The sequence below is a fragment of the Lasioglossum baleicum genome, chromosome 8 (assembly GCF_051020765.1).
Source record: "Lasioglossum baleicum chromosome 8, iyLasBale1, whole genome shotgun sequence".
Lineage (NCBI taxonomy): Eukaryota > Metazoa > Arthropoda > Insecta > Hymenoptera > Halictidae > Lasioglossum > Lasioglossum baleicum.
This window is the reverse complement of record NC_134936.1, coordinates 4,217,824-4,232,417: the sequence shown is the minus strand read 5'-3', so window position 1 is coordinate 4,232,417 and position 14,594 is coordinate 4,217,824. Positions and strand designations below refer to the sequence as shown.

Here is a 14,594-nt window from a genome sequence, read left to right as displayed (position 1 = left end):
AAGAGGTTTCACTTTATCTTAATATGTACCGAGTTTTAGTACATGAGATCATTATACTTTTACTTCTACTCGTCGTAGTTTGAAGCTAACTGCTAGTATCCTAGAAAGGTATAAATGCAGTTGTTTGGCAATAGTCGTGCTCAGGTTATTACCAAACTGCGGATCTTTATGCAATTTACAATTTTTGCATGTAGACGAATTTTAAGAAACTGAAATAAATTAAAATAATAGTACTACATTCTGTCGTATTTGATATCCTAACATTTCATGAAAATTTTCAAAAGCCATAATTGCATAAACATCCGCAGTCTAGTGATTACTCTTATAGACGAGAGAACTTTCGTGTGTTTCCAAATGCGAATAGTAATTGTAGACCGTTCTTGTAATAATTGTGAACGTTCGACAGTTGGATTTGAATGTGCAGCAAAGTCTTGATCTAAGAAAAACCCTCGGGTCCATACCGTTTCTTAGATCCTGTGTGTGGTTACTGCAAACCACCAATTAAATACAGTTCAAATTATATCGTGTTTAAGTCTCATTAAGAAATAATGAAAAATAAAAAAACTTTGTAGTTGGATTAGTAGTGGTTCACACGGACATACCCGACACCGTATCGGATTACGCAGCACGTTGACACTGTACAGTCTTCCCTCGCATAGTGATATAGTTAGACTGCGGATCTTTATGCATTTATAGCAAAATTGAGTAGAAGTAATTCAAAATTGTTAAAAAATGTTTAAAATTGAAAACGTCAATATATGATTTCTTCTCTTTTAAAATCATTAAGGAAAAAAATAACGTTCAATTTATTTTCTATTCCTTGCAATCAGTGCAGACAATTTTTATTTTGCATAAAGATCCGCAGTCTAGTTATAGCAAAGTCGAGATCTAGCTCCCATCGCCTGTTCCAAGTAGGGACAGAGCAGGGGAAGATCATGTAGAGAAACTATTTTTTTATGAGTGCGTCGACCGCACCGAAAGTACAAAGGATGCCGAATGTAAAAAAGGACAGCATGTAAACACCGAGGCTTGAGCTTCTTGGCCCCTCGCGGGGATGCTCCCCAGTGGAACGGGTAGGCAAAGGGACAGTGATTGCAGAGATCCTCAGGGAGTTATATCACGACTTTACTACGTTCTTTGACGTTTACTTATTGTACATAGAAAAAAGCATAACGCGGAAACAATGCAAATAGGAAAGTTTTCTATTTTCCATTCTTTTTACACAGAACTTTTACCAACGTGTTTTGTAAGATTTTTCTAATTAAAATCAATCTAAATACGGCAATATTTCGAACATATTCACTGATTTAAAGTGTGATCATAACTCCCTATGATATAGGTAAATATATACATATATCTCACAAATATGTCGGTAAAAGTTCTGGAAATACAGAATAAAAAATAGAAAAGTTTGAAAATAGAAAAGTTGCAATCGATACGTAGGCCTTCGACCTATGTCGATTTTGCATCCAAAAATTCTGAAAAAATTCACTGTCACATGTGTCACTAGGTGGAATGTGCATTAATTTTTTCGTAATTTTATATTGAGCAAAACAGAAGAAGTACAGCATAATTCGTGTGTAGTCTAATCCAGATAGTGAGGGTGGGGATCCCATCACAATTTTATGCTTACGGATTTTTTAAAACATTGCTTTGCAACTAAAAATTCTGAAATAATTCACTGCTATGTGTGCCACTAGGTGGAATGTTCATGAATTTTTTCGTAATTTTATATTGAGCAGAACAGAAGAAGTAGAGCATGAATTATGCACATGAATATGTGTAGTCTAATCCAGATAGTGAGGTTGGGGATCCCATCACAATTTTATCCGGATTTTTTAAACAATTGATTTTGCATCCAAAAATTCTGAAAAAATTCACTGCTACGGGTGTCACTAGGTGGAATGTGCATTAATTTTTCGTAATTTTATATTGAGCAGAACAGAAGAAGTAGAGCATAATTCGTGCATAGTCTACCTCGATAGTGAGAGTTTGATCTCTTTTTAACCAGGGAAATCTCACAAATAAGTTAGTAAAAGTTCTGGAAATAAAGAATAAAAATAAACCAGCTTTATATTCGCGTTAACATTGCAATCGATACGTTGGCCTTTGATCTATGCGGGCTGTTACGCCACTGTGCGTCTTTTCCTTTCCGCATGCTGTCCTTCTTTGCGTTCCGTTTTCTTAGATCAAGACTTTACTGTAAATCGTATTGAACTTCCGTTTTTTAATATCGTGACCAGTGTGTACATATATTTGTCTTTTGCGCTGTTAGAATATTTTTGTCGGTTACTTAAAATTGTTCTTATAAATAGAAAGCTTATCGATTCATGTAAACGTTTACAAATAACTGTTTGACAGTAGCTACAAATCAACCCTGTATCCCTTACCTTGCTGCACACAAATGCTTATAATTTCGAGAAAAATTGAAGTGTTCGAGCCATAATTGGCTCGCATAGATGTATGTATAAGTATACGATTTTGATTCCTTAAAAGACAATGATCCAAAGATTTATCGATAACGTGTCGGTAATGTTATCAAATTATTCCATAGATTTCGTCAGTCTATTTCTTAATCTTTTAAATATATAATACTTATGTATTATACTCGTAATCGAAATTATAAACGCATATGGAAATTGATTGCAAATAATAGATGCCTTGTGTTATTATTTTTCATTGTTCCGTTTAAAAAGATTGCTTTCATGAATTCGTTACCAGTTGAAATTTTGTACTACATTTCCTGCAAACAAATTTTCAAAAATGTACGAAGCTTTCTTCGTGTTTCTCAATATTAAAAATCAGTAATTAAGGGCCTGATAAGAATATATTTAACAGAAATTGTTATAGAGTGTAACTATACTTCAGTGGTTTATATTTAATCCAGCAGATCAAAATTTTTAAAATGACTTCCATAAGGCTGCAAAAAGATCCCTATAAAAAATCATTTACAAAATTATATACAAATTTTTTCTTGTATTTGAAGACTTAAGATATATGTATGTCAAAACTATTATGGACTCAAAAAATGTTTTTTCATTACTTTATCAGTCCCATAAAAATCATTCAAATTTTCGACCGTGAACGGAATTGGAAAACGAATCATTTTTATTGCAATGTATTTTACTTTAGACGTCAGTAGAACAAATTCAAGACGTAAAAGAGAGCGCTGAATAAATTTTCACATCGTTTTTAAGTTAAACAATTCAAATGCTTGTTTTTTACTTTATATATTTCTTTAAATGAAGCCTGCGAACGAATTTATTTCGATTACGTGTTTTTTATAATTTTTTATATTTTATTTTCGATTACACAAATTATGTTTACATATCTAGGTCCTAGATATATGTATATGCAAAATCAACCACTGTGCACGAGTCGAAAAACCGAACATTTATACGAACAAGGAATGCAATTTTTCTCTTTGTTCCACCAAATCTAACGGATACAACTAAACTTATCTCTGACTGGTTTCTATTAGGGCTGTTACTTTTTCGAAGCTTCGACTCTTTGAAGATTCGAAGGAACGATGGGAACTTCGAAGTGTACTTCGAAGTTATAACTTACGAGTTTCATGTTATGTCATGATTTATGACAAAGAAAAATATACATAAAAAATTTGACTGAGAATTTTCACAGAATATATAAATACAATAAGTATGTTCAATGTTCATATTTATCCTTTCTGTATTAAACTTATATCAAAATTATAAGTGTCCCAAGACTTTCTGTGCCCCCAACCAAATTACAAAGTTTATTATACATTTTATCATGTACTGTACTGATATAAATATTATGTGTCATAAAATATTGGGGTATTGGTTTACGATAAACTTTACTTTACCGGACTCAAAATTGGTGCCTTTCTCCTATAAATTATGATGTATTTGGTATGTAATCAACTAGATTTGTACTCAGGGCGGCTGCAGATCGAAGTTTCGATCCTGTAGAATCAATGGTTCAAGAGTTATGCTTGCTTAAAGTTGAGCAATCTGCAGTGTTTTTGACAGGAAGAGCGCCGCCATATTGGTTTATAGTGACGACCGCGAGCCGCCTACCTTGCCGCCGCCACCGACCTAATCACCAACCAAATCTACGTGTCAAAAACACTGAAAAATGCACGACTTTAAGCAAGCATAACTCCTGAACCATTGATCCTACAAGATCGAACCTTCGATCTGCAGCCGCCCCTGGTACAAATCTACTGGATACATACCAAATACATCATAATTTATAGGAGAAAGGCACCAATTTTGAGTCCGGTAAAGTAAAGAGCAGCCTTTGTTTAAAATGCCCAACTTCAATCTTTTAGCTGTGGTGGCGTATTTGTTTCGAAACGTGGGAGTGTCCAATCACTTTTTACACTCACTGTAAATGTATCAAATATTATATAACTTAGCAGTGACATTTAGAAGTTCAATGCGTCGAAAGTCCGTTTCTTTTAATCTTTTAATATAATTTCGATTTTTATCACCTTCGAAGTTTCTGAAATCAAAGCTTCGAATCTGGAACATCTTCGACCTTCGAAGGAAAGTAACAGCCCTAGTTTCTATGCGCAATTGTAGAGAGCGAGATACTACGAATCAAATAATCTGTACATACAGTCATAACAGCAACAATAACAATAACAACAGTAATTCGATAATACTTAGGACGATTGGAAAAAAGGAGAAAACGGATTCGATTCTGCAATCTCTCTGGATCTTTACAAGACTTCTACTACATCTATAAAATTATCATGTGAAAATATAATTATCATGTACATGTTTTTACAGTGTCTCATAAACATCTGTAAATAAGACCATCATACTCTGATTTATACAATAATACATATACTCTTACTCTTCGTATTAGAACGGAACAAAACTGCGAGATAGATACTACAAGAATGTTATAGAAATTTAAAAGTAAAAATCGAAGCACACTAAGGAGTATAGATAATGTGTTACATGAAAACACATAACTATTTTCATAATTATAATTGTCATTCTGAATATATAAGAATAAAACTTTGAGTCACTGTATAGATGTTTTATTTGCATAATCCACGCAGACAAATGCGTTCATAGTAATAATGTGCACAATTTTTTAAGATGTATGTCAATATAAAATCATAAAATATATAGATATATATTATAGTGTTTCAACTATAAGGTTTATAGAATATACAAAATATTCTTCAACAAATAAAATATTTTTGACAGACTCTTTGAATCTACTGATGTTTTCATCAGAAATAAGAGTTCATAAATAAGAAATTTAAGAGCTGGAATTGTTTAGTTTCATTAAACATTGTATGAAAAACATAATATTGTGAATAGACTCGGTAAATTCACATGCTTATATGTATAGTCTAATAAATATACTAAAAATTTTGGTTTCGATCGACTAGTGAGTGGACCTATACTTTATTGGTAGCGTAAGGTAGCCATAGTGGTTAATAATACCAATTTATAAATAACTTTTAATTCTGTAACAATTAAAATTTGTTATATAATTTTGTATTGCATACAAAATAAATATACCCAGATAGCACACGGTCTCAAAGACGTCTATTTTACGTCTATGTTAACTCTGAAAGTCTTACGTCCTAAAAAGACATCTTTAAGTCCATAAACAGTGTGGTTTTTATATACAGGGTGTCCCAAGACCCCTTCGACTCCGGGAAATGGGAGGTTCCTTAGGTCATTTGAAGCAACATTTTCCTTTGCACCAATGTCAGCCGGGGCTTTGTTTAGGAGTTATTAACGAAAAACACGGACCAATCAGAGCGCGACCTAGACGCGCGATGGCACGTTCAGCCCGGCGCGCCGGGAGACGAGCGTGGTGTAACGCCGCGATGCCGTAACGAACAAGAGTTTCTCGAGATTATGTGAATCCTCCCCGATTTAGATGAGCTTTGGATATGTTGTCAAGACCATGATTCTGAACAACATTTCCCTTTACAGTTTTTGTCGGCCGGCTTTAGTTTACGCGATAAATGTAAAAACTTGTAATTGTAAATCGATCGATGTACTATCTGAACTATCTCCTCTCCGATTTCGATGAGCTTTGGATATGTTGTCAAGACCATGATTCTGAACAACATTACCCTTTACAGTTTTTGTCGGTCGGAAGAACTTTACTTGTCAATTCATATGGGTGGATCTCTTTACCCGACTTACGGCAACTTTACACGAACGAGGGAAAAAGCAGAAACTGATTGTATTAAAACCTCACTTATTCAGCCGTAAATCCATTTGCTGCTTCGAAATGTGTGTCACTGGGTCACTCGGTGACGAACTGCACAGATGTCTTCAGGTATACGACAGTACCGAAAGCTAAGGGACATACGGCCAGGTCGACGAACTGCACAGCCGGTGGTAAAAGGCCTAAGGGATGCGCGGTCAAGTCGACGATCCAGAATTTCACTTTCACTTTCGAATCGATAAATAATTCGCATGTTTATTTCACACAGATGCCTTGAAATTTTTCCACACTCACAATCACAGTTCACATTTGTCAACACATAGTTATGCACTAATAATAATTGCCATATCCCTTGTCCTGCTGCACAAATCACAACAATCAGGTAATGCAATCACTAGACTGCGGATTTCATGCATTTGTAGCAAACATGAGTAGGTGCATTTTAATACAGTAGAGAGATTAAAATAATTTCAAAACACCAATGTATTATTTTCAAATTCTTAAAATGATCACAGTAAGAATCAAATATCTGTCTGGCTCCTGTCCCTTGTAATAGCGGCAGCCAACATTCATTTTGCATAAAGATCCGCAGTCTAGTGATTAGATTAAATAATCGTTTAATTAGTTTAAGCAATTATTATTAGTGCATAACTATGTGTTGACAAATGTGAACAGTGATTGTGAGTGTGGAAAAATTTCAAGGCATCTGTGTGAAATAAACATACGAATTATTTATCGATTCGAAAGTGAAAGTGAAATTCTGGATCGTCGACTTGACCGCGCATCCCTTAGGACTTCTACCACCGGCTGTGCAGTTCGTCGACCTGGCCGTACGTCCCTTAGCTTTCGGTACTGTCGTATACCTGAAGACATCTGTACAGTTCGTCACCGAGTGACCCAGTGACACACATTTCGAAGCAGCAAATGGATTTTCGGCTGAATAAGTGAGTTTTCAATACAATCAGTTTCTGCTTCTTCTCTCGTTCGGGTAACGTTGCCGTAAGTCGGGTAAAAAGATCCACCCATATGAATTGACAAGTAAAGTTCTTCCGACCGACAAAAACTGTAAAGGGTAATGTTGTTCAGAATCATGGTCTTGACAACATATCCAAAGCTCAGCGAAATCGGAGAGGAGATAGTTCAGATAGTACATCGATCGATTTACAATTACAAGTTACTTATCGCGTAAACTAAAGCCGGCCGACAAAAACTGTAAAGGGAAATGTTGTTCAGAATCATGGTCTTGACAACATATCCAAAGCTCATCCAAATCGGGTAGAAGATAGTACAATCGATCGATTTACAATTACAAGTTTTTACATTTATCGCGTAAACTAAAGCCGGCCGACAAAAACTGTAAAGGGAAATGTTGTTCAGAATCATGGTCTTGACAACATATCCAAAGCTCATCTAAATCGGGGAGGATTCACATAATCTCGAGAAACTCTTGTTCGTTACGGCATCGCGGCGTTACACCACGCTCGTCTCCCGGCGCGCCGGGCTGAACGTGCCATCGCGCGTCTAGGTCGCGCTCTGATTGGTCCGTGTTTTTCGTTAATAACTCCTAAACAAAGCCCCGGCTGACATTGGTGCAAAGGAAAATGTTGCTTCAAATGACCTAAGGAACCTCCCATTTCCCGGAGTCGAAGGGGTCTTGGGACACCCTGTATAGCCATAATCTATGATAGTAGTAAGTATTAGCATTGGCATTATTTGTTCGAGTTATAGTGTTTTTGCTTCAATTACAATTTCAATTCCAATTTCAATCTCAATTTCAATCTCAATTTCAATTCCAATTTCAATTTTTATTGTGAATTTAATTATAATTTTAATTTTCATTATGTCAACTCCACATGCGTTCTTCTGATAAAGCTATTGGGTTGGCAAGAAAGTAATTTTGGTATTTTAAAGTGAAAATAGAGCCCAATTTTTTCTATCCAAGCAATGAATTTTAATGAATAAGATATTTTCCCTATTATTGGATGATCTTTTGCCAAAAAGAATAAATAAATATTTTATTGATTAATGTTCATATTGCTTGAATAAAGAAATTCGGTTTTGTTTCACCGTAAAATACCGAAATTACTTTCTTGCCGACTCAATATTTATTGGTTTGACTTTGAACCCGTTTTTGTCAAAATCTATTTTTACTCTTCCCTTCTTTTAATTTAATTAATATTTATGGACCTTTAAGACTTCTTAGGAATGTCTTAAAGACCTCTCAAATGTCCTACGAATGTCTTCTGAACGTCTTTAAGACGTACCGTTTTCTAACACAAGACGTTCAGAAGACATTCTGGGCATCTTTAAGACGTCTGAATGACCAACTGCAGACGTCTTGAAGACGTCTTTGTGCTATCTGGGTATGCATTTCGGAAAAAGTAACAATGAAAAAATGGTTTTTACGTAAAAAAGTAAAGGTCACCTTGACTTTTTTAAGCAGCACCATATGTTTTGGACATCATAGGATTGTTTCTGACGTCGAGACGAATTTAACAGTATACTATACCATGACCTTGAAATGACTTCAAACTTGAAAATTTTGTGTAAGCGTAATTTTAATGAAAAATTATTTCTTACAATATAAATCAAGTTACATCAGATGTTCGAACTGCGATCCACCTTCTATGATACGGAACTCCGCTCTTTGTATTAGATTTGTGTATTATTTTTTTTGTGTTTTTTTTTTAGTTTATAAATCGTTGGACAGGAACGTATGGGTCCAATTCGTTGGCCACCGCGTTCTCCAGATCTGTCTCCGTTGGATGTTTATCTTTGGGGATATCTGCAATCTGTTGTATACAATACAGCAATCAATAATGTTCAAGAACTTCGAAATCGCATAACAACTGCATGTAATAACATAAACCGAGACGCCCTAATTATGGCGACAACGAAAAGTCTAATAGAAAGAGCGGAGCTCTGTATCGTAGAAGATGGATCGCAGTTCGAACATCTGATGTAACTTGATTTATATTGTAAGAAATAGTTTTTCATTAAAATTACGTTTGCACAAAATTTCCAAGTTTGAGGTAATTTCAAGGTCATAGTATAGTACACTGTGAAATTCGCCTCGACGTCAGAAACAATCCCATGATGTCCAAAGCATGTGGTGCCATTTAAAAAAGTCAAGGTGACCTTTACTTTTTTACGTAAAAAACATTTTTGCAGATTTAAGAATATGCGAACATGTAGCTCACCAAGTACTGAGAAACTTTTGTCTAAAACATTTTTTAATTACACTACCGGAAATGCCTAAAAAATGGTGACGTAACTTAACAGACACACCCTGTATATGCATTTCGGAGAAAGTAACAAATTAAACTTGCAGGGTTTGGAAAGCCCATTTTCAAAATGTTTGCTACTTTAATTTGGCATTTAATTAAAATAATTCTAGTCTTTTCTTCTTTTCATGAGTTTATCGTAGCTGCTAAAAAAAATTGTGCAGAATATTACAGTGAGCATACATCTATACATGTGTGAAACTCGAAAAAGCCATTTTGCTATCATCGAGAATTTCGAAGAGAGATAGCAGTAGCAAAGTATTTGTAAAACGAAATCGTTTTTACGACAGCCATTCTGAAGTAACCCTACAATGTTAAATATTCAAATAATGCTTAATTAATTTTATTTATAAATATATATATATATGTATAACATATAATACATATACATATTTCTATTGAAGTATTGACAAAGGTGGCGAAATCTGCAATATAAAGAGATTTACGAAATCATAGAGGCTTTAGAAGTGCGTAGCTGTATGACGTCGACATATCACAAATGAATTTCGGCCTCTCATTGTCAGTTCGTGTTTTTTCACTTGAACAAAGTAGGTACACCTTGGTCTATCTTTTTCTTTCGGTTAAACATCTTTAAAAAGCGTACATTATTTTAATGTATCTGAACATATACATACAGATTTTTCATAATTTGAAAAGAATCATACATGCTCGGATACAGAATATCGTAGAAAAATGTTTTATACAACCACAAAAGGAAGCTTATATTCTTAGAAAATGTTTCCATTTTAATTGAACGTGTGGCCTCCAATTCTAAATTTGGTTTAATTTTAAAATTTAAACGTATAGCAAGAACCAGAGTTGGGCACAAATTTTATTTAAATAAAAATGTCGAATAAAGTGGTTTTATTCGTAAAATTATTCGAAGACTTCGTATAAATCCTTTGAATAATTTTCTGCCAGGCCGACGAAGGCGTATATCGGTGTGAAACCATTACTAATTCAATTGCAAAACTTGTTTATTTTTCATAATTTTTTCATGGAAGTGGCGCCAGCTAGTTCGTGGTGTTCTTCCGATTAAAATGACACTAAACTCGATAGAATTTGGACTGTGTCTAGTGGTTTTATTCGACATTTTTATATAATTAATTATTTTTTCACAATTATTATAATTATATAATTAAATATGATAAAATTTTTGCCCAACTCTGGTAATATATTCTGTGATAATTAGACTGCGGATCTTTAAGCGAAATAAAAATGTTCTGCATTGATTGTGGGATTCAGGAACAAAATAAAAATTAGTTTCATCCCTTAATGACTTTGTTACATTGATAAGAACATTACGATATTCTTAAATCCTTCATGCAACCAAATCCTTCATGCAACCAATTCCTTCATAAATGCATAAACATCCGCAGTGTAGTGATGATCTATCACAACAATTTATGAACCTTCTAAAGTAACATATGTGATGTAACATTAAAATGTGATTAAAATCAATCGATGCAAAACATAGACATGTAGCATTTTAAAACCCACCATTTTTAATAAAATATTTACATGTGTTCAAAGAATGTGGTAGTTAGTTAGTTTCTCTATCTAAAAGAAGTTAAGCAGTGCAGCTTCTAAAATTGAAATCGATTCTGTTACAACGATTGAGAAATCCTTCAGTTATATAAACAATGGTTAGAAACCTAGCCAGATACGTGTACGAAGTATTCTTCGTCAATATAAATGAAACTTTACAGTTTTACGGAGTAACCATATAAAAAATGTACAATAATAAAGCAGAGTGGCATAATATTTACAACGGTTGAGTATTTATAAATTTTATACTTAAAAATATTCGAACACTCAAGTAAATATATTCAAAATTTGCTTCTTCGAAAAAGTCTCAGTTTCATAAACATCGATGCGTGATAGACTTCGTTAATAAAAACCATGTAATTAATAAGTCTGTAATGTGATGACAAAATTTTCAAATATCGACCAAAAGAAAAAGACAAGTTATGTATATGAATTAAAACAGGTGTCCCACTTTTACGTGTTTGTATTCGTCGCGTTCCTAGTAGATCAAGTAAAAATCTAAAACGATGCGTGATCGTCAGAGTGGTCCACTTATCACATGTCGCCTTTTTTCGTTCAATTATTATATATTATAATATTTCCCTATTTTAGATAATTCTAAGATCTCGAGTGTTTCATAATCTCGTGCTTCGTGTCGTCTTCTGTGATGTTTCTTTTACCCTTTATCGATACGGAAATCTCTTTTCGACGCAGAATACTTCCAAAATTTGTTCCGTCGATTCACGTCGAATCCAACACACCGCCGGCTAGTTTGGTCGCGTACAAATTTAGGGCCTGTAAAAGAGAAAACTCTGTCAATTGTTACCAGACATTTAAAAAATACAGTAAAGTCGCGATTCTTGTCAACCAGCCTTCCTTGGCCGGCAATGGATTGGGTAGGCACCTGACAACTATCGCATACTCGGTCGTTGACAACTATCGCAACTGTACTGTACATTGCGCTGCAAGGTTTTGCATTACGGTGGTAAAGCAATTCTTCAAATAAGATTATTTCAATCCTAATCATCTATACGCTTTTCAGCGCAGTATGTTTATATAGTTTGATCTAGCTAATTAACAATAAGTATGCCACCGGAATTACACCTAAATTATGAGAAAATGCAAGGTGTTACATTCGGGTGATAAAACAATTCTTCAAATAATATTGTTCCAACCCTAAACTTTTACTTGTTACAAAATACAATTGGGTGTTTACCTACAGGTGGGTTTTAAGATTTCCGTTCGCAGAAATCATACGACCTCAAGATGTCCCTTCCGTTTGTGAGCGAGTCTCGCGACGTAAATCGAGTTCAATAAAGGGCAGTGTTTCAACATTGAAGTATTACCAGAACTTTATATTCTCCTCATTCCCCTCAGTAAACTTGTACTCTCTGTAAACTCGTAGTGCGTGTGTATGATATTGTAAATAGTGCTAGAGCATATGTGTGGTTTGTTTCAGTGTATTAAGTACGGTGTTATGAACAATTATAGTGCAGGATAAAGATTTGTGGATATGTGTGAGAAGAATTTAAAAGTGAAAGGGCATTGACCCCTTCCACTCGATAATTCCATAGGGCGGATATTAGAAATGCCGTCGTGGATTTTAACGAGTAGGTAGGTTCAATGTCGTCCAACGATTTTTTAAACATTTTCACGTCGCTGGGGCCCCAAATGAGAACTAAGGTATGCATGCGTTTGTCACTTGATACGAGACTGTCGCGCGCCTGTGTGATTGTACGCAACGTGCACCGCTGTTGAAAAGTTGCCGCTTCTTGGGCAGATTTGTAACTGTTAATAACTTAATAACGAGACCGAAATCGCAATTTTTTTATTCTTCATTTTAGTCTTATGTTATCGTCGAGAACCACCCCTTAAATTTTCTCCCACCTGTAGGTAAACACCCTGTACATATGTGCAGCATTAAATAATCGTAAATGCCGTTTTAAAATGTTCAAGATCGATCTAATAAAAATACTTTGATTACAGGGCTGGAGAAGAAAACTGAAATCTCCAATTTGTTAAAATGACGGAAGAAGGAATAAATTGTCTATTAATCTCCCGTGTTTAGCAAATGACGCCGATAATTTTGATTTTGCATGGAGAACAGGAGTGGAATTGTGAGAAATTGTAACTTTCCAGTTTGTAGTTCATAGTTGATAAGCTACTTTAATTTCGCGGGATTCTTCGAAGCATTGATGATCCAGGGAGTCAGCATTTCAAAACTGAAGAAGAAAGAGAGTTACCTTATAAATGAATGCATATTGTTCTTTCGTCTGGACTGCACCAGCACGATCCCGTCTGATAGTGTAAACGACCCTTGGCACGTCCACAGTCCTCGTAATCTCATATTGTCTAATTCCTAGGTCAAGAGCTATTAATGTCCCAGTACGACCAGTGCCGGGACTACAGTGGACCACAATGGGTCCAGGGCCACCCCTTTGGAGTGCCCTCGCCTCAAGGAGCACAGCTATCAAGCCTGCTCCGTCCGATTGTGCGCCATTGATAGGCCACAAATACCAAATATGATACACCTCCCGGAACGTGTTGTTCTCCAGATTCTGAAAAACCAAATTTATTCATTAGTCTTTGTTCCGTAACCCTTTGCACTTCTATGTTGAATGCGACTCTACATCAATTTCATTCAGAGGAACTCATATGTCGCACAATGGTCGGAAATCGCCAAAACGTGGCCAAAATAGCTAGGACCTAAATAGCACATGACCTCTTACAGACGACCATTTTACGTCTATCTTAGGTCTGAAAGTCTTACGTCCTAAAAAGACGTCTTTAAGACCATAAACAGTGTAGTTCTTATACATACAGGGTGTCCCAAGACCCCTTCGACTCCGGGAAATGGGAGGTTCCTTAGGTCATTTGAAGCAACATTTTCCTTTGCACCAATGTCAGCCGGGGCTTTGTTTAGGAGTTATTAACGAAAAACACGGACCAATCAGAGCGCGACCTAGACGCGCGATGGCACGTTCAGCCCGGCGCGCCGGGAGACGAGCGCGGTGTAACGCCGCGATGCCACAACGAACAAGAGTTTCTCGAGATTATGTGAATCTTCCCCGATTTGGATGAGCTTTGGATACGTTGTCAAGACCATGATTCTGAACAACATTTCCCTTTACAGTTTTTGTCGGCCGGCTTTAGTTTACGCGATAAGTAACTTGTAATTGTAAATCGATCGATGTACTATCTGAACTATCTCCTCTCCGATTTCGATGAGCTTTGGATATGTTGTCAAGACCATGATTCTGAACAACATTACCCTTTACAGTTTTTGTCGGTCGGAAGAACTTTACTTGTCAATTCATATGGGTGGATCTCATTACCCGACTTACGGCAACTTTACCCGAACGAGGGAAAAAGCAGAAACTGATTGTATTAAAACCTCACTTATTCAGCCGTAAATCCATTTGCTGCTTCGAAATGTGTGTCACTGGGTCACTCGGTGACGAACTGCACAGATGTCTTCAGGTATACGACAGTACCGAAAGCTAAGGGACATACGGCCAGGTCGACGAACTGCACAGCCGGTGGTAAAAGGCCTAAGGGATGCGCGGTCAAGTCGACGATCCAGAATTTCACTTT

The 14,594-nt window shown here is 35.7% G+C and overlaps 1 protein-coding gene across 5 annotated transcripts in view; it reads right to left on the bottom strand.

The window, feature by feature from the left end:
- Positions 1-7,861: 7,861 nt before the first annotated feature.
- The window catches only part of LOC143211668 (uncharacterized), a 267,501-nt gene continuing 260,768 nt past the window's right edge, over positions 7,862-14,594 (bottom strand). For all 5 annotated transcript variants that reach the window (XM_076429526.1, XM_076429523.1, XM_076429522.1 and 2 more), the window contains exons 11-12: positions 13,244-13,558; positions 7,862-11,795 (exon numbers count right to left, since the gene is read on the bottom strand). In XM_076429526.1, coding sequence (XP_076285641.1) covers positions 11,742-11,795; positions 13,244-13,558 — 369 coding nt within the window. In that variant the 3' untranslated portion in view covers positions 7,862-11,741. The remainder of the gene's footprint in view (positions 11,796-13,243; positions 13,559-14,594) is intronic.